Genomic DNA, 26,206 nt, shown 5'->3' on the forward strand with positions numbered 1-26,206 from the left:
CGTATAAAGCCAGGACTGCTGCAGCACGGACACAAAGCCAGTGTTCAAGGACAGTCATGGGGATGAAGTCTGTCCTGCTGGGCCAGGTCCTGGTGCTGCTCTGGGTGTCTGCAGCTTGGGCTGAGGTCCTGGTGCAGCCAGATTTTGATGCCAAGAAGGTACTGGAGGCTTCCATGCTGTGCTGTGGTGGGGGCTGGGGGCTGGGCTTCTGCTGGAAACCACAGTGATGGGGTCATAGTAACAGCTCTCTCCACCTGCTGGGCCTCAGTCTCAGTTCTGCGACCCCTTTATTTATTTTTTATTTAAAAAATTGATTGATTTTATTTTTTTGATTAAAAAATTTTATGTATTGAGTTTTAGAGAGAGAGAGGAAGGAGGAGAGAGAGAGAGAAAGAAACATTGATTTGTTGTTCCACTTATTCATGCATTCATTGGTTGATTCTTTTATGTGCCCTGACTGGGGATTGAACCCACAATCTTGACGTGTGGGGATGACGCTCTAACCAACTCAGGTATCTGGCCAGGGCCTGTGACTCCTCTAGATGGGCTCTCCATGTAACCCTGAAAACACTCTGTCTGTGTGAGGTGATTATGGACCCATTTCACAGTTTGGCACTGAGGCTCACAGTGGTGATGTGGCCTGCCCCAGGTCAGCGCAGAACACAGTTCTTGTTGAACCCAGGCTCAGACCCGAGAGGCGAACACTCCGGAGACCCAGCTGACAAGTCCCAGTTCCGGGTTGTTGGCCTTGAGCTCCTGGGGTCCCTGAGCCTCCCAGTCACCCGGCTACCTCGCAGTTCTCAGGCCTCTGGTACGTGGTCTCCATGGTCTCCGACTGCAAGGTCTTCCTGGGCAAGAAGGACCACCTGCTAATGTTCACCAGCACCGTCACAGCCACAGCGAGGGGCAACCTCAGTGTCCACATGGAGTTCCCTTGGTGAGCCCGGTGGGGCAGGGTGCAGCTGGCGGGGTCAGGGGCGTTGGGCAGCTTTGGAGAGTGAGTGGGCTGTGCACCTCCAGGGTTGACGGCTGTAACCAGGTGGACGCTGAGTACCTGAAGGTGGGCTCTGAGGGGCACTTCAGAGTTCCAGGTAGGTCCCACCCCACCGTCTTCAGAGGCACCTGATGCCAATTCTCCATGGGATGAAATGGGACTGTCCTTTTACCCAGGATCCTCGCTCCGTCACCATCCCCTGTCCCTCCCCTTCTGACATTCGAAGCAGAGGCTGGGGTGGCTGGGAGTCCGTGCCCGGGCCCCTGCAGCTTTTCCTCCTCTGCAGCTTTGGGCTACCTGGACGTTCGCATCGTGAACACGGACTACAGCTCCTTCGCTGTGGTCTACATCTCCAAGGAGCTGGAGGGGGCGCTCAGCACCACGGTGCAGCTCTACAGTGAGGCGCCCCCTCCCGCCCTTCCCAGGCCCCGCGCGGCTCTCTACCCAGGGTCCCGCCCCTTCAGGACCCGCCCCAAATCCTCCTTTGTCCTCCTTGTCACCCACTCCTGAGTCTGGGCCAGGCTGGGGGAGTTGCGCTGGGAGCCGCAGGACTCCGCAGCGCTTTGGATGGATAGGGATTGACCGGAGGCGCCTCTGAGGGCTGAACACTCAGGCGCCTCTCTGGCCTCCTGAGGTTGGGGAACCCATTTTCCCCAGCTGCCTGAGACCCTGCACCGGGGCTGAGATCCTATGTGGCCTTAATTTCCGGGGGATTGGCAGAATGAAGTCCCCAAGGTGGGGGGGGGAGGTTGAGGTGAGGGCGGAAGGGTGGCCTTGGGAGCTGCAGGAAAAGATGCCTATGGGCGGGGGGCCCAAGGGAACATGGCCAGGGAGAACAGCTAGTGGGTCCCCAATCTCCGGGACATCCTGTGTGACTTAGGAAAAGGCGCCCCTCTGGGCCGATTCCAGTCCCCACCGGCCCCTTAGCCAGGCAGGCACTTTCACGCACAACCTGCCTGAGCTCGGGTGACCGACCTGCTGTCAGCCCTCAAGGAAGCGAGGCCAGGAGACACCTGTCTCCCCTCCGGCGTCACAGAGGCTTTGTTCTGCCCCAGGTCGGACCCAGGAAGCGAGTCCCCAGGCCATGAAGGCTTTCCAGGACTTCTACCCGACCTTGGGGCTCCCGGATGATATGATGGTCATACTGCCCAAGTCAGGTACCCTCGCCAAGCCCCGCCTCCGCACAGGCCACGCCTACAAAGCGGCGTCTCTCTCCGGGTCCGCCCCCGGAAAGCCCCGCCTCCGCATAGACCACGCCCACAAAGTGGCGTCTCTCCGGGTCCGCCCCCGGCAAGTCCCGCCTCCGCACAGGCCACGCCCACAAAGCGGCGTCTCTCTCCGGGTCCGCCCCCGGCAAGCCCCGCCTCCGCACAGGCCACGCCCACAAAGCGGCGCCTCTCCGGACCCCGCCCGCAAGACCCCGCCCACAAAGCAACACCTCCCCGGCCCCGCCCCCTCCAAGACCCGCCCCCACCCCCTTTCTACATCCTTGAGTTTGCGGGGCAGAGGCTAGGCTGGCCGCAGCGCCAACCACTGTTACACACAGCCCCTTTCTTCCCCCAACACACGTCAAGGGAGAGGTTTTGGGGAGCCCAGGAGGGAGGGTCTTTCGGCTCTACCCTCTGGGGGGGGGGTGGCTGTTCCGAGCCCCACAACACCCAGGGGTGGAGGGCTGCAGAAAGCCGTGGGCAGTTCCTGCCAGCTCAGCCTCTCACGGACTGTCTTCCTTCCCACAGATGCGTGCTCCTCGGAGGGCGAGAAGGCACCCTGATCCTTGCGGATCCTTCCCAGGGGGAGGACAGGGTAACTCCTCCCTTCTGTCTTGCAGGGCCTGTGTGGGCTGCACCCTTTCCTCACCAGGCCTCTGCTCTCTCACCCAAGATTCCCCTCCCCACCAAATCCACTCTGCATTGTTCTGCCTGGTCTGTGCGCTTCCGGTCTCAGCTTACATACACATCACCTCCTCCAGGAAGCCTCCACTGATTTCCTAGGTCTGCCATAACAAATTGCCACAAATGGGGTCGCTTAAAACGAGATGCTTACCCTCTCACACTTCTGGAGGTCACAGGTTTAGAATCACGGGTGGGCAGGGCTGTTTTTTTCTGGGGCTCTAGAGGAGAATCCCTGTCTCTTCCAGCTCCTGGGGGTGCAGGCCATCCTGATGTCCCTTGGCTTGTCGACACATCATTCCCTGCATTCTCTGCATTCCTTGTCACGTGACTGTCTTCCCTCTGTGCCCAAATTTCCTTCTGATAAGGACACCTGTCACTGGATGTGGGGCCTACCCTAAATCCAGGGTGATCTCATTTTGGGATCTCTAACTGATAACTTCTGAAAGACCCTATTTTCAAAAAGTTCACATTCAGAGTTCCAGGTGGACTTGAATGTTGGGGGGACTCTATCCAAGCCAGTGCAGTCTGTGTCCCCATTTGCCCTACCACACCTCCTGGGCACTGGACCCTGCCTTGTGATGGCCTGAATGCTCACCCTTACCCTGAGGGCCCCACTAGATGGGAACCACCACTTTCTAGTTCAGCATGAGGGTGGGTCCCCAGGAGCCCTTGGCAGCACGGAAGAAGGTGAACTCTTGGGGACACCTTCCCCCAAAGTAGACACCAGGGAACCGCCAGGCCCCTTACCTAACTTCACTGAAAAGAATTTGGGAACCTTAATAAAATAATAATTAATGGGTACGACATGACAGCCACCTGCCTTAGGAGGGGACTCTTGGACCTCTCCTGGCAGTTATGGTGTTTACACGGTGGGGGCTTCTTCCTCCTTATCCTGCAGTCTGTGTTTTCTGTGTCCTTCATGTCATCTGGGCTCCCTGGCTGTCCTGGCTACTAACCCAGGGGCGCTGGGCACATTTGGATTGTTGTAACTTTCCACGGGTCTAAATGACGCTGCTCAGCACCCTCCTGGCGCCGTCTCCGGTCACACCTGTGGTGGGTTTCACGTCACTTCCCCCGTGAGAGGAGAGGGGGTAGGGAATGGAGCCAAATCACAGTGTTCCAGAAGGTTCTCCCTGTGGAGAATGTGAGCCCTGTCTTCCTGCTCTGTGCCCCACCCCCTCATGATCTTAAAAAGAAAAAGACAGCTTTGGGGATCAAGTGCTTCAGGTGGACCGTCTCTCGGGTGCTGATCTGTGGGTGTTGTTGTGGTTTCATGGCTTTCTTCCATGTCAGCCCCCTCTCTACCAGCCAGCCAGCCAGCCAGCCAGCCAGCAAGGCACGGGGCACTATGGCTGGGTCCCTAGGACCCTGGGGTAGGGGGCAGCCCTGGGGCCTCCGGGGGAGCAGCCCTGGGTGTGTTTCAACATTTGCAGAAGTGTGGGTGGCAGGATCGCTCACCTGGACCTTGCAGGAGATGCGTGACCAGGGGCAGCGCAGCCGGGGGCATGAGAGGAGGACTTGCTGAGTGGGTGGGTGGAGAGACCATGCGTTTCCTGTCTGTCCCTGCAGGGCGAACGGGACAGCAGGCCTCGCCGTCCTCCTGCCGTCCAGACCCTCGGTCCTCCCTTTGCTCCAGGCCTTGCTCCACCCCCTCCTCTCCCTCCCCCTCCCCAGTGGGGCGGCTTCCACTCAATAAACAGATTCTGCAAGCTCCAGGCTCCTCACCTCTTTGGAGAGGCCCCCAGGGAGAGCAGCGCAGGCCCCCTCTTGATCCTGGGCTTCTGGGGAAACTGAGTCAGGGAGGTGGGTGTGAAGGGGACTCTGGCTGCAGGGCTCCTCCTGGCTGAGGGGCCGGAGGCTCCAGCCAAGCTTGGCGCCCGCGGGGAGATGCATCCTCAGGAGCATCCGGCACCCTCACGCTTGACCCCCATGGGTGCACAGCACCTGTGGGAAAGGAATGCACCCTGTGTGGTTGTCCCTGCGGCGGGGGCTCTGCTCCGGGGGGCAGGAGCTGGAGGCGGGGAAGTACAGCAGCTTGGGGTCTCCCTCCCATCGCCAGGGTGACCTGGAACTTGGGCACATACGTAACCCTCTGTGAGGCCCCGAAATGGGGTCATGGTGGTGGGCAGCACACCTCTAACCCTCGCCTGCCTGCTGGCCTGGCTCACAATGGGCTGCTGGACACACGCGGTGAGCCTGTGATGTTCCTTGTCTGGCAGATGTGGAAGTTGAGGCATACAGATGTCAGGGACTTGCCCAGCAAGGGGTCAGGCTGCAGTTCAGGCCCAGGGGTCAGACTGCAGAGCCTGGGCTCTAAGCTGACCCCGGAGGAGAGAGATGTGGGGGCCGAAAAGCCCTCCCCCAGGCCCGTGCCGCTGACTTCCTCCTCCCTGACGCAGTGCCCGGTGGTCCTCCCCGTAGGTCCTCCCCGTAGGTCCTCCCTGTAGGCGCTCTGAGGGTCCAGGCTGTGTCCGGCACACGCACTTCAAAGGGCCAGGCGTGGGGTGGGGCAGGAAGGTGTGGAGGTCCTGCTTCATTGCTCAAGGTGCCCTGCAGCCCTCGCAGGGCGGGAGCGGAAGCAGGTGGCCCTGAGGGCCTGTCCTCCTCCTGCCCCTGGTCACCCAGACATCTGCAGGTGTCCCCCACACTTCCTGTTTTCCTTCTGGCCATACCCATGGCTTATTATAATCCCGGGGCTGGGGTCAGCCTGTCCTCAGCCTCCTCCTCCCCACTACCCCTTGGATGGTCCCCCTTGCTCCCCAGTGTGTCAACCTGCGCTGGGCCACCCTGTCCTAGCTTGAGCCCCTGAACCCAACCTGACAGCCTTTGTTGGAGGGCAGTGCCACACTCAGAATCCAAGGTGGCCCGTCCCCCCTGGTGAGCGGGACCTTCACTTAGCCTGGAGCCATTTCGGGGTGGGCTTTCCTGGCCCCAAGGCAGAGAAGCTGGGGTCCCACCTTGCTGTGCACTGTGGGGGCTGGAACGAGGGGTGTAGGGCGCTTGGCGCGGGTCTGGCACAGGGTGGGGCTGAGTATTACGGGTGTTATCACGGCGGGAGAGGATGCAAGGAACAGGAAGGAGGAAAATAGTTGGCAGGTGCATCAGACTGGCTTGACCCCACCTCCGTCTCCTGTGGCCTCTGCCCCCGCCCCCGACTGGGCCTCAGAGGTGCTCCCTCTGCAGGAAATGTCCCCCCCCCCAGACCTCCCAGGCAGAAGAAACCCCTCACTCATTCCCCCAACCCTGAGGGCGGGACCCGGCCCCACTCGTGGGCAGCACTGAGCCAGCCCTTGGAGCCTTTGTCCTAGGACTCATCAGAAAGAGCCTGGAACCTCTGTGTGGGTGGGGAGGTGCCTGGGTGCATGCCGTCAGCCCCGCGTGGGTGGCAGGCGGGGTCTTGTGCGGCCCAGTGGGCGTGGCGACGCCCTCGCGCTCTCAGACCCCCAGGCGGGCCCCCGTGCCAAGTCCGCCATCGTTCCCACCAGCATGGCTGTGGGCGTCCCAGGACCTGGGTGGCATTTTTGCAGAAATGACGAATTTCTCTGAGCGGTCTGTGGCCAAGTTTGCCTGGTGACCTTCTCGGGGGATTGCATCACACCAGCTGTCCCTCGGCTATAAACCCAGGCCCCAGAGGGCAGAGGCTGCGTGAGTGCTAACCCGCGATGGAGGCCAGGCTGCTGGGTGCCCTCCTGGGCGTTGTCGTGGTGCAGGTGGAGATGGCCGTGCTGAACCTGGACCTGCAGAAGGTGGCTTCTCTTCCTTGTCTTGGGCAGCTTGGGTCAGCTTGGGCCCGAGGGTCCAGCTACTCCCGTTCCCCGTCCTCCAATCCCGAGCTGATGCTGGAGCAGCTCCCTGGGGACCCGAGGGTCCAGCTACTCCCGTTCCCCGTCCTCCAATCCCCAGCTGATGCTGGAGCAGCTCCCTGGGGTCCGAGGGTCCAGCTACTCCCGTTCCCCATCCTCCAACCCCCAGCTGATGCTGGAGCAGCTCCCGGGGGGTCCAGGACCCGTCCAGGTTGGCCCTCACAAGGGCCGGTAGCTGAGGGTCTGTCTGAGTTCAGTCGGCCTGCTCTGCTCTCTCCTTGGGGGGCAGGGCCCAGGGATGGGCAGGGGCAGAGTCCCCTCTGAGGGTCACCTGGGGGCAGGCTTGTGTTCTCAGCCAAGCCTCTGGTCCTCCAGGGTCTCAGGGCCTGGGGCTCAGTGTGGCCACCTCATGCTCCTGGGTTGGCGGAGCCCTGCACCCTCCTGCCCCTGCACATGGTGGGAGCCGGAGGAGGCCTGTCCCTGCGGGCAGGTGGCCGGGGGCACTGGTTCCCAGAGGCGTCTGTGCCTGGGTTCCTTCCTTGCTGGGTCTGTGTTGGCTGCCTGACCAGGAGAGCATCAGCAGGCTCAGAGATGACAGACATTGGGGACACAAATTATTTTCTGTTGCAAAAATGATCAGTTTCAAAAACGTTTCAGATGGAAGTTGTGGGCTCTGGGTGGATTTCCGAAGGCAGGAGCTCCCTCCCACAGTAAGGTGGGGCAGAGCTGTGCCTCTTCCACAGGGAGAGGGCTGCCAGCTGCCCATGGTCCCGTAGGGCCATTTGCTGCTTCCTGGTGGTTATCACAGTCTGTGGCCCTCTCCAACCCACCCCCCTAAGGGCTCTCTAACCACCACTGCCCTCTGGCGTCCCGTCCCCAGGACAGGCAACAGCAGAGGCCATTGTCCTGGGAACTGCAGACAGGCCGGGGTGGAGAGAGGCTGTCTGTTGCCGGAAGGGACCCCTTGGAAGGGTGACCACCTGATGCTTTGCCACTGAGTCCTGTGGCTGCCCGCTGACCTGTCAAAACTGGCCAGCTCTTTGCCCAGGGAGGCCGGGGGATCAGGCCCCTGGAGCCCAGAGACGGAGACCTCCATCTGGCTGCCCCAGACGGGCTTGGCTCTGCCTCCTCTCTCTAGATTGCAGGATTCTGGCGGGAAGTCGGTGTGGCCTCCAACCAAACCCTGACACTGAAGACCCCAAAGAGGCTGGAGGCCTTGTTCCTGACCTTGAGTGGGGATGCGCTGAACGTGAAGGCTGCGTACAGCCAGTAAGGGGCCAGCTCCCCGAGCTCGGGGAGGAGCAGGCGTGCGCCCAGGTGCCTGGGGTCCGCTTGCTGGATCCGCTGTGGCTGTCAGATTTGGACGGTGTTGTCACGTTGGTGGACCAGCCCTCTCTGTGTCCACTGCCCGAGACTTGAACTCCATACCCCTGCCCCACACTGAGACCAGACCCCTAGGCTCCTAGAGCTACAGCTCCCAAATATAAGCATAGAGTTTTTTTTTTTTTCTGTTTTTTTTTTTCATTTTTCTGAAGCTGGAAACAGGGAGAGACAGTCAGACAGACTCCCGCATGCGCCCGACCGGGATCCACCCGGCACACCCACCAGGGGCGGTGCTCTGCCCACCAGGGGGCAATGCTCTGCCCATCCTGGGCGTCGCCATATTGCGACCAGAGCCACTCTAGCGCCTGAGGCAGAGGCCACAGAGCCATGCCCAGCGCCCGGGCCATCTTTGCTCCAATGGAGCCTTGGCTGCGGGAGGGGAAGAGAGAGACAGAGAGGAAAGCGCGGCGGAGGGGTGGAGAAGCAAATGGGCGCTTCTCCTGTGTGCCCTGGCCGGGAATCGAACCCGGGTCCTCCGCACGCTAGGCCGACGCTCTACCGCTGAGCCAACTGGCCAGGGCAAGCATAGAGTTTTGATAAAAAGTCCCATCAATGTGTAAACAAGGAAAACGAGCTGCAGGGCAGGTGGCTCCATGGAGGTCACACAGCCGTGGGGGTGAGGCTGGCGGGGCCCTGTTCCGCATCTCTGTTCTCCTCGCCCTGTTGCAGTCCTTCCTGAAGACACACGCTACCCCCCCCCCCCCCCACCCAACCCTGACTGTGCCCAGCAGGAGGACTGCAGCCTGGCTTTTTCCTAATGAGCACTTTGCTGCCTTTCAGCTCAGGAAGTTGTGAGACAGAAAATATAGTGGGCTCAGAAATAGATGTTTCGGGGAGATTTGTTTTTTCTGGTAAGAACCTTTGCCCTGTTGCTGCAGTTACAACCCCCTGGCTCTGCCCACCAGTGATACTTGGCCTTGCTTGTCCCTATGCTGTCCCCTTACTGTTCACTGTAGTGTTCCACACACTGTTCCTTATGCTGTCCTCCACACTGCTCCATACACTGTTCCCCACACTGTTCTCTGTGCTGTTCCCCTCAATGTTCCCTATACTGTCCTCTGTGCTGTTCCCCACACTGTTCCCTGTGCTGTTCTCTTCAGTGTTCCCTATGTTGTTCCCCACACTGTTCCCTGTACTGTTCCCCACATTGTTTCCTATACTGTTTCCCACACTGTTCCCTGTGCTATTTCCCTATGCTGTTCTCCACATTGTTCCCTATGCTGTTCCCCACACTGTTCCCTGTGCTGTTCTCCACACTGTTTCCTATACTGTTTCCCACACTGTTCCCTGTGCTATTTCCCTCAATGTTCCCTATGCTGTTCTCCACATTGTTCCCTATGCTGTTCCCCACACTGTTCCCTGTGCTATTTCCCTCAATGTTCCCTATGCTGTTCTCCACACTGTTCCCTATGCTGTTCCCCACATTGTTTCCTATACTGTTTCCCACACTGTTCCCTGTGCTGTTCTCCACACTGTTTCCTATGCTGTTTGTTCTCTGTTCCCTGAACGCTTCCGCTTGCCCCAGACTCTTCCATTTTCTCACCAATAAACCTGTCGTACTTCAAGACCTACTCTAGTCCTCCCCCCCTCCGCCCTCACCCCAGGCACTGTGAGTGGGTCAGGCAGTGGGTGGGAGAGGATGAGAGTCTGACCCCAAGGAGTGCTGGTCTGCACCTGCTCTGCACAGTCTCGCCCCTTGGGCTTGCTCTGCAGGCCGCAGGGAAATCCACGTGATCGACACGGATTATGAGCGCTACGCCATCCTGAGGCTGACCCTCCGCTGGCAGGACAAGGAATTCCATGTGCTTAAGTACTTCAGTAAGCGCACCTGGGGTGGGGGGCGTTCCCGCCGCTGTCCTGCCCGGGCTGCCCCATTTAGACGCCCCCTCCCCCCAGCTCGCAGCCTGGAGGATGAGTACGAACCAGGGTTCTGGAGGTTCCGGGAGCTGACAGCGGACACCGGGCTTTACCTGGTGGCCCGGCATGGTGAGCTCCGGGCGTGTGGGACGGGCAGTGGGCTGGGAGCCCCGTGGGTGAGCTCCGGGCGTGTGGGAGGGCAGTGGGCTGGGAGCCCCGTGGGTGAGCTCCGGGCGTGTGGGAGGGCAGTGGGCTGGGAGCCCCGTGGGTGAGCTCCGGGCGTGTGGGACGGGCAGTGGGCTGGGAGCCCCGTGGGTGAGCTCCGGGCGTGTGGGAGGGCAGTGGGCTGGGAGCCCCGTGGGTGAGCTCCGGGCGTGTGGGACGGGCAGTGGGCTGGGAGCCCCGTGGGTGAGCTCCGGGCGTGTGGGAGGGCAGTGGGCTGGGAGCCCCGTGGGTGAGCTCCGGGCGTGTGGGACGGGCAGTGGGCTGGGAGCCCCGTGGGTGAGCTCCGGGCGTGTGGGAGGGCAGTGGGCTGGGAGCCCCGTGGGTGAGCTCCGGGCGTGTGGGACGGGCAGGGGGCTGGGAGCCCCGTGGGTGAGCTCCGGGCGTGTGGGACGGGCAGGGGGCTGGGAGCCCCGTGGGTGAGCTCCGGGCGTGTGGGACGGGCAGTGGGCTGGGAGCCCCGTGGGTGAGCTCCGGGCGTGTGGGACGGGCAGTGGGCTGGGAGCCCCGTGGGTGAGCTCCGGGCGTGTGGGACGGGCAGGGGGCTGGGAGCCCCGTGGGTGAGCTCCGGGCGTGTGGGACGGGCAGTGGGCTGGGAGCCCCGTGGGTGAGCTCCGGGCGTGTGGGACGGGCAGGGGGCTGGGAGCCCCGTGGGTGAGCTCCGGGCGTGTGGGACGGGCAGTGGGCTGGGAGCCCCGTGGGTGAGCTCCAGGCGTGTGGGACGGGCAGTGAGCTGGGAGCCCCGTGGGTGAGGTTCAGGCGTGTGGGACGGGCAGTGGGCTGGGAGCCCCGTGGGTGAGGTTCAGGCATTTCCTGCAGCCCCTCACGCTGCCCGTGTCCCACAGGGAGGTGCGCCAGGCTCCTGAAGGAGGTGAGCCTTCGCCCCGTCCACTCTGAGTCCCCGCTGAGACCCCGGCACGTGGGAGCTCCAGCTCCTCCAGAGCCTGGGCCTCCTGGGTGGTGACAACAGGCTGCTAGGCAGGGGCCCAGGAGGCTGGGGTGCAGGGGCAGGGCTGGCTGGGGCGGTGGAGGGGAGGCTGGCCCTGCCCCCCGCCTTTCCAACTAGCAGGGTGTGAGGGGCTGCTGGGGGCTCTGCCCGCTCACGTCCCAGCTGGGTGGGGCCCCGTGGGCACCGTCTCAGGCCCCCACGGCCCACACATGCCAACCCGTCACCTGTCGACCCTTCTGTCTCAACACAGCCCGGGAGGTAGGGACTGTCACCCGCTCTGCAGGTAGAGAAACAGGCCATGCTTTGCTCAGAGCCCCACAGCAGCCAGAACACCCCATCCGACCGTGGCCCTGATTGCTGCCCCCAGGGCCTTCGGAGTGGGCAGCCTCTGAGCCCCCTTCTGTGTCGCAGGAGCTGATCTAGGAGCCTGTCCCCAGGCCGGGATGCTGGGAGCCCTCACCTGCCTTTCCCGCCCTGCCCGATGGTCAACAGCACTGGCTCCAAATAAAATTCATCACCACATCTGCTGCCTTGAGTCTTTCCTGGGGGGCCGAGGGATGACAGGGGGGGTAGAGGTGTGTGTGCTTTCCATGACTGCCCTAAAAATGACACCATGGCCACCAAACGTGAACCGTGTTGGGCGCCACCCCTGGTTGGACCTCTGCCAGCAGGGGGCTGAGTCGGGGGGCCACGTGGCTCAGGCAGGATGGTGGCTCCCTGCTCTCTCCCTTTCTCACGTCTGAGAGTCCTGCTCAGCCCCACCCTTCTTGGAGCCTGCAGGTCAGGCTGCCCACGGTCACCCTGCCTGCTACGGCTCATCCTGCTCCCTGGAGCCTGAGGCTGGCCCAGGCCAGGTCCCTTACCCCGACACCAGAGCAGGCTGGTGGCTGAGTGCCGTGGGCAGAAGATCGTGGACAGGTGACAGCAGGGACAAGCCCGGCGCCCAGAGGGAAGGGAACATTCCCAACTTGGCTGGTTGCAGGATGTAAAATAGTGTTTGGATCTGGCTTGAGCCCTGGCATGCTCGGGGCTTCCTCCAGGGCCTGGCAGGGGTTTCTGGAATGTCCCCTGACCACGGTCAGTCTTGTTGTCAGGCCCTGAGAGTTCGGGGTGCTCCCCGGGGGTGTGAGTCAGAGGTGGTTCTGGGGAACCACCTTGCTCAGGCTCCCCTGTGGCTGCGGAGGGATTGGGTCCCTGCGCGGGGTCAGTGGCTTCCCTGGCCACCTCCATGCTGGTGAAACTGCCAGGAAGGGGCTGCTGGGGGAGCCGGGTGGTCCCGGACTGCAGAATCCCAGCTGCTGCTTAGCAACCAGAGCAGACCGACCGGAGTCCAGGCAGATGGAGGGCGGGGCCGAGGGGGCTCCCTTGTCCCAGCAAAGCCCAAGTTGTTTTTTTTTCTTATTTGTTTGTTTATTTTGAGAGAGAGAGAGCGAGAGACACGGGAAGGGAGAGAGACGAGAAGCATCCACACGCCGTTGCTTCACTTGAGTTGTTCCTGGATCAAAAAGCACACGTTTTAGGACCGCCGGCCCCCCTCCGTCCAGCCTGGGCTGACCACTCCCCATGTCCTAGGGTCAGGGGCCCGGCCACGGCCTCTGTGGGGTCCAACCACTGGGCGCTCCTTAGAGCTGTGACCCCCAAGACTCACTTCTGTATTTTTCGTTCAGCTCTTCCCCCCCCGCCCCCCTCTGTCTCTCCCCTCACACGTCGAACCCCAGCGGCCGTGAGCTCTGGAGCCCCCACCTCTCTGTCTGTCTCGTGCCTGTGGGTGAGGATCAGGAGAGCACTCGGGGGGTGGGAGTGGGGGGGTCAAGGGCAGTGACAACCGTTGGAATTATGTGGCCACCCACCTGCTGGTGGTGAACTTGGGCAGGTGGGTCCTATCTTTTGCACATCTCCTAACTTGAAAGAGGAGCCTCCCTCCTGGCCTGGGGGACAATGTTGTGGCTTAAGGGCCAGAGGCCCAGGGGGGTGGGTGCCTTCGGCTCCTGGCTGGGTCACTGGCCTGTGGCTAATTGGCGATTTGGTGACCACTGTGAGGTCTTCAAAGGACTCAGTTCAGGAGCCAGCGGGACTGGACGGGGCCAGGACATCCTGGTCCACTCCTTACTGCCCGCAGCCCTGGGCTGGGCTGGGCAGCATCAGCATGGCGGGGGCACCTGTGTCCTTGGTCTCGCCCCACTGACTGGAGGCCCTCTTTCTGCCCGACGGGCAGGCTTCGAGTGCATGTGCCCGTGTCCTGCACATGTCTTGGGTCCACGGTGGGGACACAGAGAGCCACACAACAGAGGCCTGTGCCGACCATGCAGGTGGGACACTACTCGAGAAAGCGGAGGGCCCCCGTGTGGAGTGAGTGTCTGGGCAGCCGTGGGGTCCCGGCACAGTGGCCACCACCTCGCACACGTTGCCAACACGCTTTCCTGGGGAGACCCTTTCCCTGCAGTCACGATGTTCCGGCAGGTCACATCCTGTCCTGTCCTCTTACCCTGAACACCCTGGAGGTTGGCACTGCTTTGCAGTCACAGGACGCACAGTCTGAGAGCCCTGGGGTGACCATTACTGAGGGAGGAGGGCCAGGGCCCAGCGGGGTGGTTACCATTGATCGCCGACAGCAACTGCCCCCTTGTTCAATGGGGCAGCGCCCCCTTGGGCCTGGTGGTGGGTGTACGGTTACCAGTGGGCCTGGCACATGCTGCCCCCACCTGCTTAATGAAGCCAGCCTGTCCCAAGTGTCCATGGGGAACCATTTAAACCCCAGGGCCTGGCGCCCAAGCCCATGGACCCGGTGTCTTAGGGAGCTGGCCCGAGCTGCCCATCTGCACGGACATGAAGGGCGCACTGGTCACAGTCCTGCTGGGACTGTGCATGACACTGGCGGCCAGCACACAGGACTTAGCGTCGAAGGACTTTGACCTTGCCAAGGTAGCCAGCTTGGGGCACCCGCCGCGGGGGCCTGTCGCCCTGGGCATGCCGGGGAGCCCTCCAGGATCGCCTGCTCTGGAGCCCCTGCCAGCTCCCCAGTGTGGGTGCCCCTGGAACTTTCCGGACCACTGTCCCACTCCGTAGAGAGGGGGCGGCCTCAGTCCCGGACGCGCGTGTGTCCTGCAGCAGCTCCCTGTTCCGTCAGTTTTCAGGCCTCTGGTACGAGATCGCCTTTGCCGCCAAGCTCCAGGACTCAGCCCTGAAGGCCAGGAAGTCAGGGGCCGTGCTGGTGGAGCTGAAGCAGGACCACCTGGCCCTGACCGCCTCCTATGACCAGTAAGTGAGGTGCAGAAGGGCAAGGCTCCTCCCTGTCCGTGCGCTGTGGTCACCCTTCCAGGACGATGGGTTTCAGCACAGGGACGCTGAGGGCAAACCTTTCCAGACCAGGGCCCCGCAGAGCAGAGCAGCCGTCCCAGGGGGACCCTCCTAAGATGCCCCCTAAGACGGTGCATGAGGTGACTTCTGACCCAGGGGCTCATCCTCCAGCGCTGCCCTTGGGGGACCCCTTCTCTCCAAGGTGTCAGGGCCCCCGGATCGAGCGTGGCCTGGCCGCCATTGGTAGGCTGCTCTTCCTGGCACCCTGGACCCTGGCAATCCCTGCTGTGAGGCCCTGAGGGCTCCCTGCAGGCACACGCGGTCTGATGGTGCACATGGCTCGGGCATTTTTTTCTTTTTCTTTTTTTTTTTTTCTGAAGCTGGAAACGGGGAGGCAGTCAGACAGACTCCCGCATGCGCCCCACCGGGATCCACCCAGCACGCCCACCAGGGGGCGACGCTCTGCCCATCCGGGGCATCGCTCTGTCGCGACCAGAGCCACTCTAGCGCCTGAGGCAGAGGCCAAGGAGCCATCCCCAGCGCCCGGGCCAACTTTTGCTCCAATGGAGCCTCGGCTGCGGGAGGGGAAGAGAGAGACAGAGAGGAAGGAGAGGGGGAGGGGTGGAGAAGCAGATGGGTGCCTCTCCTGTGTGCCCTGGCCGGGAATCGAACCTGGGACTTCCGCACGCCAGGCCGATGCTCTACCACTGAGCCAACCGGCCAGGGCCATGGCTTGGGCATTTTAAGGGTTGGGAGAGGCAGGATCGGTCTACTCCCAGAGGGCGGTTTCCTTCTGCCCAGCTGGACACAGAGGGCCAGGCAGGGGTCCAACTGTCTGGGAGATTCCCAGGGGTCTCAGGGCTGCCCTTTGTCCAGGGTGGTGGGCCCGGTGTCGGGGACAGCTGGCTGCAGGGGTCTGTGCTCCCCAGTGATAACCAGTGTGTGAAGGAGAAGAGCCTGGGCTTACAGGAGGACATTCCGGGGAAGTTCAAACTCTTCAAGGCGTCAGGTAAGGAGCTGCCTGAGGCCCCAGTCCTGACACCTGCTGGGCTCCCTCCAGGTGTGGAGAGTGCCACTGGCGGCGGGGGGGGGGGTCCTCCAGCTGTGCCCCACTGTGGTCCAGGTGCAGTGGGGATGATTTGTCCTGTCCCTCGTGGCTCCTGCTCAGCCCCTGCTGGAGAACAAGGGCAACCCCGTGCCCTCCTGAGGGGGCCTGGTCTCAGTGGGGTGCTCCTGGTCACCCTGGGCCAGAACCCTCAGTGTGTAGCCCCATGCCAGGCCTGCCTTCCCCGCCTCCGTCTCTGTCCTCAGCTCCACGATCTCTGTGAGGGCTGTGCACCCTCCTGTCTGAAATGCCTAGAAAATGTCTAATTAGATGTCTTTTTTTTTTTTGAGAAAGAGAGAGAGAGAGGAAAAGAAGAGAGAGAGAGAGAAAGAGAGAAGCATCAACTCATTGTTCCACTTAGTTGTGTACCATTGATTGCTTCTCATGTGTGCCTTGACTGGGGCTCAAACTAGTGACCTTGGGGTCAAGCCAACACCCTCAAGGATCAAGCTGGTGATGTTGGGATCCGGGACACTGGGCTCGAGCCAGCTAACCTTGAGATCGAGCAGGTGCTACCTCAGGATCGGGGACCCCAGGGTTGGGCTGCACACCCCGGGATAGATCTGGTGACCTCTGTCCTCTGGGGCAATACTCTATCCACTGTGCCAGCGGCCAGGGCTCATTAGGCATCTTTTTGTCCTGGTCGGCAGGGTCCCCTGTCCCCCATCCGCAGGAAGGTCCCTTCAGGAAACCCAGAAGGCCCACTCCAACCCTCTGCATGTGTGTGGGTGTGTACGCATGGGTGTGTGTGTGTGTGTGTGTGTGTGTGTGTGTGTGTGTGTGTGGTGTGCGTGTGCGTGTGCGTGTGTGTGAGTGTGTGTGTGTGTGTGTGTGTGTGTGTGCACGCGTGCTGGCCTGCAGGAGGCCTTGAGGACCCTCCGAGCCTGGGAGCTCTGTGTTTCGCTTGTTTGCCAGGAACCAAAGACATTCAAGTGGTGGCCACGGACTACAAGACCTATGCCATCATGGACATCACCTTCCACCAAGGACTGAAGGGCCACAGGGTCCTGAAACTCTACAGTAAGCCCGCTGGGACCAGACGGGGGTGCATGTCCGCTGTCCTACCTGTGCCTGGGCCCAGCCCCACCGTGGGGTCCCAGCTCCGACAGAGTCCAGAGAGAGCTGGGAGCTGGATGGGGCAGGTAGGGAGGACGGGAGGGGGCTCTGGTGTGCATCCGGCGCCCCCCCCCAGCCAGCCGGCACCCCTCCCCCACAGGCCGGAGCCTGGAAAACAAAGGGGACGCCTTGAAGAGGTTCCACGAGCTGGCCGAGCAGCACGGGTTCTCGGAAAAGCACGTTCACGTGCTCAGCTGGGACCGTGAGTGCCGGGACGGGGCGGGGGGGGGGGGGGGGGGGGGGACAGCTGGGACCGTGAGTGTCGGGACAGGGGGGGGCGGGGGGGCAAGGCCTGCCCGAGCCAGCGGGGAGCCCCCCCCCCCGCCCACTCACCCTTCCCGTTGTCCACAGTGAACTGCGCGAACTTGCTGCAGGCGGTGAGTGCCCGTCCCCACACGCAGCCCCCGCTGGGGCTGCCTCTACTTCCTCCGTCACCCGTGGGAAGGGGGGCCGGGGTCAGGGTGCAGGGCTCCCTCGGTGGCAGTCAGAGCCAAGGCGGCCAAGCCATGCGGGCCACCTGAAGGACAAGCCCTTTGACCGGTTGCTCCGCCAGCGGGTGGGGTCCGGGGACCCGGCCCTGCAGCCCCTCACGCTGCCCGTGTCCCACAGGGAGGTGCGCCAGGCTCCTGAAGGAGGTGAGCCTTCACCCCGTCTGCTCTGAGTCCCCACTGAGACCCCGGCACGTGGGAGCTCCTGCTCCTCCAGAGCCTGGGCCTCTAGGGTGATGACAAAGGCTGCCAGGCGGGGGCCCAGGGGGCTGGGGTGCAGGGGCAGGGCTGGCTGGGGCGGTGGAGGGGAGGGGAGGCTGGCCCTGCCACCGCCTTTCCAACTAGCAGGGCGTGAGGGGCTGCTGGGGGCTCTGCCCGCTCACGTCCCAGCTGGGTGGGGCCCTGTGGGCACCGTCTCAGGCCCCCACGGCCCACACATGCCAACCTGTCACCTGTCGACCCCTCTGTCTCAACACAGCCCGGGAGGTAGGGACTGTCACCCGCTCTGCAGGTAGAGAAACGGGCCATGCTTTGCTCAGAGCCCCACAGCGGCCAGAACACCCCGTCCGACCCTGGCCCTGATTGCTGCCCCCAGGGCCTTCGGAGCAGGCAGCCTCTGAGCCCCCTTCTGTGTCGCAGGAGCTGATCTAGGAGCCTGTCCCCAGGCTGGGATGCTGGGAGCCCTCACCTGCCTATCCCGCCCTGCCCGATGGTCAACAGCACTGGCTCCAAATAAAATCCATCACCACATCTGCTGCCTTGAGTCTTTCCTGGGGGGCCGAGGGGTGACAGGTGGGGGTGGGGGCGTGTGTGCTTTCCATGACTGCCCTAAAAATGGCACCATGGTGTCAACCTGGAATGCTGAGGTTGCCAGTTCAAATCCCTGGGTTTTCCCTGTCAAAGCATATACAGCAGGATCAGGAACTTTTTTGGCTGAGAGAGCCGTGAACGCCACATATTTTAAAATGTAATTCCGTGAGAGCCATACAATATGTTTAACACTAAATACAAGTAAATGTGTGCATTTTATGTAAGACCAACACTTTTAAAGTACAATAAGTCTCTGAATTCTTTTTAATAATGTTGTTATGCTGTTGCTAACCAATGATAAATAAAGTACTTCTTACCATTAATGCGACATCTAGTGCTGCATGGTTTTGCTGATGGCTTTGTAGTCTGGTTGATACGTGGTGAGGTTAAGCTTCATGCAGGTGTTGAGACTTCCATCCGTTAAACGTGATCGTAGGTTGGTCTTAACGTTCATTAGATGTGAGAAAGACTGCTCACATGCATACATAGAGCCAAACATTGTCAGTACAGCAATACTCACACGCTGCAGTGTGTGGTATGTGATGGGAAGCGCGTTCCAAGTTTTGACAATCAGCTGGTCCGCGGGTTGAAGTTTTGTCATTTCTCCCCACTTGTGTTTGCTCGCCAACTCTGCTTGCTGTCGTGCAAGTCTTTCCAAATCTTCATTCAGTGACTTGAATTTATTCACCCACATGTCTGAGGCCTTCAGGTCAGCAGCTTGTAGCTCAAAATCTCTGACGAAGACACCGGGGATGTAACTCAGGTCAGCGCTGTCCACTGGACACTCGTGTGGATGGGTGATGAACTTAAAAAGACAAGTGCGCTCATGAAATTCTCCAAAGTGTGTTTTGAATGACTGCAGGAGATTAGATGTGAAGCCCGCTAGCTGCTGGAGATCAAGATGTTGAGCAGGGTCACTTGCTGTGCATGCATCTTTAAACTCTCCCAGTTTTTCAAAGTGTAGTAAACGACCTGTTTCAATGACCGCAATGAAGAGTTCCAGCTTGTTTTCAAATGCAAACACTTGTGGAAGGGATAAGACTATTTCCAACGCCTTGCATTTTCATATTGAGCTGGTTCAGATGTTCAGTCATGTCCATGAGATAGAACTTCAGGAGCCACTCAGTGTTAGCTAACTCAGGATGCTTGACGTTTTTCATTTCAAGAAAAGTCCAGATTTCGCTCAGACAAGCTGTGAAACGGCTGAGCTCCTTCCCTCTTGACAACCAACACACATTGCTATGCAGAAGCAGACCAGGATAATTATTCCCAACTTCATCCAGCAGTGTTTTAAACTGGCGATCATTTAAAGCTCGGGCAACAATAAAGTTGACCACCCGAATGACCAGCCACATCACCTCACCAAGCTGCTCGCCACACATCTGAGCACAAAGTGCCTCCTGATGTAGGATGCAGTGAAAACTTAGGATGGGTCTCTTTTCATGTTCACGAAGAAGTGCTACGAATCCTTTTTCCCCACCATGCATGGAACACCATCAGTACACACCGAAATGTTGATCCATCGCTAGATTTTTTCTTTAGCGAACTCAGTGAAAGACTTGAATAAATCCTCCCCTCTTGTTGTCTCTTTCATAGGCAAAACAGCAAGACTTCCTTCACGTAGTGTGTCACCGACAGCATACCTTGTAATCATGCTGACCTGGGATAAATGGCTTACGTCTGTTGACTCATTCAAAGTGAGAGAAAAGAATGGTGCTGCATTTATTAAATCAATTTGATTTGCCATCATGATGGTACGATCATAAACAGTTCTTGCCGACAGAGGCATGTCTTTTTTATTTTATTTTTACTTTTATTTTTACAGAGACAGAGAGAGAGTCAGAGAGAGGGATAGACAGGGACAGATAGACAGGAACGGAGAGAGATGAGAAGCATCAATCATCAGTTTTTTGTTGTGACACCTTAGTTGTTCATTGATTGCTTTCTCACATGTGCCTTGACCGTGGGGCTATAGCAGACCGAATAACCCCTTGCTTGAGCCAGTGACCTTGAGTCCAAGCTGGTGAGCTTTGCTCAAATCAGATGAGCCTGTGCTCAAGCTGGCGACCTCGGGGTCTCAAACCTGGGTCCTCTGCATCCCAATCTGATGCTCTATCCATTGCGCCACCACCTGGTCAGGTGAGGCATGTCTTTTATTATCTTGTCTTTATCCGAAAAGTCGTCAAAAAGTTCGCAACATCAAGCATGAACGTTTTGGCATACTCCCCATCTGTGAATGGCTTTCCGTGTCTCACAATTGCTAAACACCTGCAAAGCTAGCTGAATTCCAGTCACCTTGTTGGGTCCAAACACGGAGTTGCTGCTGACTAGCTTGCACTCTGCACAGTAGCTCTTGACATGCTTTCTTCCTGCTGTCCCCCGCTGGATATTTCTATGCAAATGTAGTATGGCATGTGTCAAAGTGCTTTATCTTTTTTTTTTTTTTGTATTTTTCTGAAGCTGGAAACGGGGAGAGACAGTCAGACAGACTCCCGCATGCGCCCGACCGGGATCCACCCGGCACGCCCACCAGGGGCGAGGCTCTGCCCACCAGGGGGCGATGCTCTGCCCCTCCGGGGCGTCGCTCTGCCACGACCAGAGAGCCACTCTAGCGCCTGGGGCAGCGGCCAAGGAGCCATCCCCAGCGCCCGGGCCATCTTTGCTCCAATGGAGCCTTGGCTGCGGGAGGGGAAGAGAGAGTCAGAGAGGAAGGGGGGGGTGGAGAAGCAGATGGGCGCTTCTCCTTATGTTCCCTGGCTGGAAATCGAACCCTGGTCCCCCGCACGCCAGGCCGACGCTCTACCGCTGAGCCAACTGGCCAGGGCCAAAGTGCCGCTTTATATTTGACCGTTTTATCGATGCAATTTTATCATTGCATATTAGACACACTGCAGAACCTGCTCTCTCCACAAAGGCGAATTCCTCTATCCATTCCTGCTAAAAAGTACAATACTTATCTTTTTTCTTTTAGCCATGTTCTTCATAAAAAGGGTTTCTTCAATTAGCTAGCTGACTACTTGATTAAAAGGAGGGAAGTTTACTTCCTGACCTCACAACGACCCGTGCACATTACGCATTATCCAATAACAATTTGGTGTTGTCCTGGAGGACAGCTGTGATTGGCTCCAGCCACCCACAACCATGAACATGAGCAGTAGGAAATGAATGGATTGTAATACATAGGAATGTTTTATATTTTTAACATTATTTTTATTAAAGATTTGTCAAAAAAAAAAAAAAGATTTGTCTGCGAGCCAGATGCAGCCATCAAAAGAGCCACACCTGGCTCGTGAGCCATAGGTTCCCGACCCCTGATATACGGGAAGCAATTACTGCTTCTCTCCCCTTTCTCTCTCTCTCTCTCTCTCTCTCTCTCTCTCCCTCCCCTCTCTCTAAAAATCAATTTTAAAAAATCTAAAAAAAAATTAAAAAATAATAACACATAGCTGCCGAACATGAACCGTGTTGGACGCCACCCCTGGTTGGACCTCTGCCAGCAGGGGGCTGAGTCGGGGGGCCATGTGGCTCAGGCAGGATGGTGTCTCCCTGCTCTCTCCCTTTCTCACGTCCGAGGGTCCTGCCCAGCCCCGCCCTGCTCGGAGCCTGCAGGTCAGGCTGCCCACGGTCACCCTGCCTGCTACGGCTCATCCTGCTCCCTGGAGCCTGAGGCTGCCCAGGCCAGGTCCCCTGAGCACAGCTCTTGGTTCAGATGTCTCCTATCTATCTATCTATCTATCTATCTATCTATCTATCTATCTATCTATCATGTGTTACTCATCTCTCTGTAGTCTACCATTATCAATCTATCATGTATGTATGTATGTATGTATGTATCTACCATCTATCTATGTATCTATTCCTCTGTCTAAAAGGCCAAATTTTGGTAAATCGTATTTTTCTGTACATTTATCTCTTTCATTTAAGATTTCAATGTTATATGCCTGAATGTCAGCAAAGTACTTTCTGTTGACAAAATTCTTCCCCTTCTGTCCCAAGTGTCACTTCACCCTCCGTCTTGTCAGTTCTTACCTCGTGTGCTTATGGTCTGTCCATCTTTTCCTTATTTGTTTGAGCTGGTGATTTGCCTGTTTTGTTAGTTTTTCAAAGGATTTTGATTCATTGATTGCATCTGCTACTTTCTTTCTTTTTTTTTCTTTCCCGTGATTGGCAGGGAGGCAGAGACAGACTCCCGTCTGCTCACTGACTGGGATCCACTTGGCAAGCCCCCTACCAGGCAATGCCCTGCCCATCTGAGGCCACTGCTTCATTGCTTGGCAACTGAGCTATTTTTAGTGCCTGAGGTGGAGGCCATGTAGCCATCCTCAGTACCTGGGGCCAACTTGCTTGAACCATTTGAGCCATCACTGCAGTAGAGGAAAAGAGGGAGAGAAAGAGAGAGAGAGAGAGAGAGAAGGGGGAGGGGGAGGGATGGAGAAGCAGATGGGCGCTTCTCCTGTGTGCCCTGACTGGGAATCAAACTCTGAACTTCCCCATACCTGTCCAACACTCTACTGCTGAGCCAACCAACCAGGGCCTACTTTCTATTCTTTACCTATAATTCTTGGCTTTTGTTATTATTACTTTCCTATGGTTTAGTTTACTTTGTTGTTCTTTGTCTCATTTTTAAAAATTAAATTTATCGAGGTAACATTGGTTGTTAACATGAGATAAATTTCATGTAAATAATGTGATATGTGTCTAGCACTGGGGGAGGTGTCTTATTTTCATTCTTTCATTTTTAGTGGTATAAATGCTTCAGGCTATAATGGTTTCCCTCCGATCACTGTTTTATGACATTTATTTTAAATAAATTCTGTAACTTTAGTTCATGTATTTTTCTTTCATCCAAGAGTATTTTTTCTTTTTCAAAATAGAAAGTTAAGAAATGCCCTAGTTTTATTGTATTTTCATCAGAGAAGGTTGTTTGTGATATTTCTATTTCACGGGCCTGATGGCTTTAAAAATAGTTTTTGTGCGTGTTCTACTCTGTGTTACTGAAGTCGGCCGTTAGACAGGCGTGAGTGGAGGTGGAATGGTGGACCAGGTGCACGGGCCGCCGGGGGCAGAGAGCCTGGGGCGCCTAGCAACCGGCAGGACTCCTAGCAACCGGCAGGACTCCAAGTCCTTCCGCAGCCATTAACCCCTGGAGATGACGGCCGGGTTTCTGCTCCAGACCCCACAAGGCCACGAGGCCAGGGAAGCCAAGCTCAGGGCTGACATCAGAGCCCACTGCAATGACTAATGACCACGGTGCTGACCAGTCAGTGGAGACCACGACCCTGAAGAGCCACCACTCCCGGCAAGCTGGTCAATAGTCTACGGAGATCCTCCCTGAGACCTGCGGATGGAGCCCCGAGTAAGGGGACCTTGTGCGGCTCTCTCTGTACGGAGCACCCCCGGGCTACCCCACCCCTTCCTTCCCCCGGGGGCTCCCCGCCACCACTCTTCCAGAGCCCACCCGAACCTCTCCTTCCCTGTTCGTCTCTCTAACCTGTTTCCTGAGCCTGTTTCTTCGATGGCTCACTTCTCCTGCCTCTGTGACTCTTTTCTTTTCTTTTTTTTCAAGTGAGAGGAGGGGAGATGGAGAGACAGACTCCCACATGCACCCCGACCGGAATCCAATCGGCAGCCTCCATCTGGGGCCGATGCTCGAATCAACCAAGCTATCCTCAGTGGCTGAGGCCGATGCTTGGACCAACCAAGCTATCCTCAGTGGCTGAGGCTGATGCTTGGACCAACCAAGCTATCCTCAGTGGCTGAGGCCGATGCTTGGACCAACCAAGCTATCCTCAGTGGCTGAGGCCGATGCTCGAATCAACCAAGCTATCCTCAGTGGCTGAGGCCGATGCTTGGACCAACCAAGCTATCCTCAGTGGCTGAGGCCGATGCTTGGACCAACCAAGCTATCCTCAGTGGCTGAGGCCGATGCTTGGACCAACCGAGTCACTGGCTGTGAGAGGGGAAGAGAGAGAGGGGGAGGGGGAGGGGTGAAGAAGCAGATGGTCGCTTCTCATATGTGCCCTGACCAGGGATCAAACCTGGGACCGAACCTGGGATATCCATACACTGGGCCTACGCTCTATCCACTGAGTCATCTGGCCAGGGCCCTCTGTGACTTTCTAAATAAACTTTCTCTTATAGTTTGAATCCTGCCTCTGAGTTCTCTCTTAGCCGGAACTCAAGTACGGAGATCACTGACCCAAGGTCTAACACCTGGTGCTGGTTGCCACGGCTAACGTTATCGTGCTGTGGAATGACGGTAAACCCTTCCGGTCTGGAGTGGGTTCCAGGCCCCTGTGACCTGCCCCAGGGTGGGCAGTGACCGGCCGTCAGCAGTTCAGTGCTTCTAAGGCTCTGCTGCCTCCCGTGTGCTCTGGGGGCTTCAGACTAGCTTGTCTCTCACCTAGAAAGGCTTCGTCATTCACCCGGAGATGAAGCGTTTTTATCATCATCCATTTGTTTCCTAAGCACAAGCAATTCCTATATATTTTTGCTCATTTCTGCTCTTACATTTTTATATTTATTATTTATTGAGAAGAAGGGAGATCGTGAGACAGACTCCTGTATGTGCCCTGATGGGGATCTACCCAGTAACCCCATCTGGGGCCGATGCTCGAGTACTGAGCCATTTTTTGCACCTGAGGCTGTCAAGTTCCCACGGAGCTATCCTGAGCACCTGGAGTCACACTTAAACCACTCGAGCCACTGACTGCGGGAGGGGAAGAGGGAGAGAAAAAGGGAAGAGATGTGGTGGGAAGAAAAAGCTGACGGTCGCTTCTCCTGTGTGCCCTGAGAACCCAGGGCATCCATACCCCAGCTGACGCTCTATCCACTGAGCTAAGGGCCAGGGCCTGCTCTCAGATTTTTAAATTCCTTTCCCACCAACAGTGTGTTTGATCCAGTCCCAAGTGTGTCAGTTTCTCCTGCTTCCGGCCCTGTGTGGGTGGGGGGGGGGGGGAGGGGTGTCCATTCTGAAAAATGTCCTCCTCCCCGCTTTCGTTTCTTCTCACAGTGACTAATTTAGACGACCCAAGTCTCTCTTCATCTCCCGCACAGAGATGGCGTTATGATTCCTAATCCACAGGCACTCAGTCCCACAAGTGCAGTAAATTCTCTCGACTGGGTGGCATTTGGGGGTAGGGGGTGCGTGTGGGAAGTTTGGTTCTGGCTCCTTCCCCCAAAACAAAGGGTGCCTTTCTGAAAACCCTGCCTGGCCCCTGGCGCTGTCCTGTCCATACGCATTCAGGCGCTTTGCGGTCAGAACTGGCTTCTCCGGGGGCTCATTTTAAGTCCACTTTTGGTCCTCAAGTCGTATCTTGTCCCTTACGCTGCCTGGAGTCTCGGCCCACGGGCTCGAGAGAGACCCCTGGTGGGTAGGCTGGGTTTTTGTTTTACAGATAACGGGAGGTTTCTGATCTTTTTTCTTCTTTGTCTTCCGAGCTGCGTAGCGTTTGGCGCGTGGCGCAGGGATTCCGTTTAACGAGTTATCTTTGGCCCCACGGACGGCCCTTACACCACGTTTTATAGTTCCCAGCTGCACGTTGCAAATGGTAAGATGAAAATCACAGAAGTATCGTTTCAAACGTGGCTCTCAGCTCCTTCCGCAGAGGAAGTGGCCGTTCCTACAGTCCACCCTGTGGTCTGAATGTGTGTCCCTCTGAGTCCATAGGTTAGATCCTCACCCCCAATGGAAAGGTGTTGGGAGGTGATTTAGAGGTGAGTGTAGGGACTCCAATACGGGATCAGTGGCTCTTATGAAAGGGACCCCACAGAGCTCTATCCCCCTCCCGGACACTTCCACCCTGGAGGACACCTGAACGAGGGTCATGCCCACCCTGCAGACTGTGTTGCTTACACGTCTGCAGGCGGTGCTGTCGCGCCCGAGGACGAGGACGGAGGACCAAGGCGGGGGCCTGGACTCCAGGGCGGGAGCACGCCCGAGGGCTTCTGCACCTGTCTCTCGGGTCCCTTGTCTTCATTTTCAGTGTCCCCTCAGGAAACGGTATTTGACAAATCAAGGGGCAGGATTAACTTGACACTGAAGGTGATGTTTTGTCTCCCTGTTTTCTTTCTCTTCCGTTGGCGTCTGGGCAGCTGGCAGTCAGGGACAGGCTGACCCAGGTTCAAGGCCTGAGACTCTCTGCCCCCCGCCCCCGCCTCCGGGAGTGCCAAGGTGAACTTCGAGCTTGTGCCCGGGCGGGTTTACTCCTCTGGTCACTTCCCCCTGCGGTTCATCGCCCATGTGGGGCTGCAAAGGGGGCTCCCTGAGACCTTTCTCCCACCCCACCCC

The 26,206-nt window shown here is 58.3% G+C and overlaps 2 protein-coding genes across 2 annotated transcripts; both read left to right on the plus strand.

Annotated features, from left to right (window-relative positions):
• On the plus strand, window positions 1-4,595 carry LCN15 (lipocalin 15). Its single transcript, XM_066365550.1, has 7 exons — window positions 1-158; window positions 798-937; window positions 1,021-1,091; window positions 1,281-1,391; window positions 2,050-2,151; window positions 2,731-2,797; window positions 4,456-4,595. Exons 1-6 carry the CDS (start codon window positions 57-59, stop codon window positions 2,763-2,765), a joined length of 561 nt encoding a protein of 186 aa, XP_066221647.1. The 5' UTR covers window positions 1-56; the 3' UTR covers window positions 2,766-2,797; window positions 4,456-4,595.
• A 1,953-nt stretch (window positions 4,596-6,548) lies between these two features.
• On the plus strand, window positions 6,549-11,523 carry LCN8 (lipocalin 8). The gene is made up of 7 exons (XM_066362648.1): window positions 6,549-6,632; window positions 7,828-7,958; window positions 8,853-8,923; window positions 9,786-9,890; window positions 9,969-10,058; window positions 10,997-11,070; window positions 11,512-11,523. Exons 1-7 carry the CDS (start codon window positions 6,549-6,551, stop codon window positions 11,521-11,523), a joined length of 567 nt encoding a protein of 188 aa, XP_066218745.1.
• Window positions 11,524-26,206: the final 14,683 nt, after the last annotated feature.

Source organism: Saccopteryx leptura, chromosome 2, assembly GCF_036850995.1.
Source record: "Saccopteryx leptura isolate mSacLep1 chromosome 2, mSacLep1_pri_phased_curated, whole genome shotgun sequence".
NCBI lineage: Eukaryota > Metazoa > Chordata > Mammalia > Chiroptera > Emballonuridae > Saccopteryx > Saccopteryx leptura.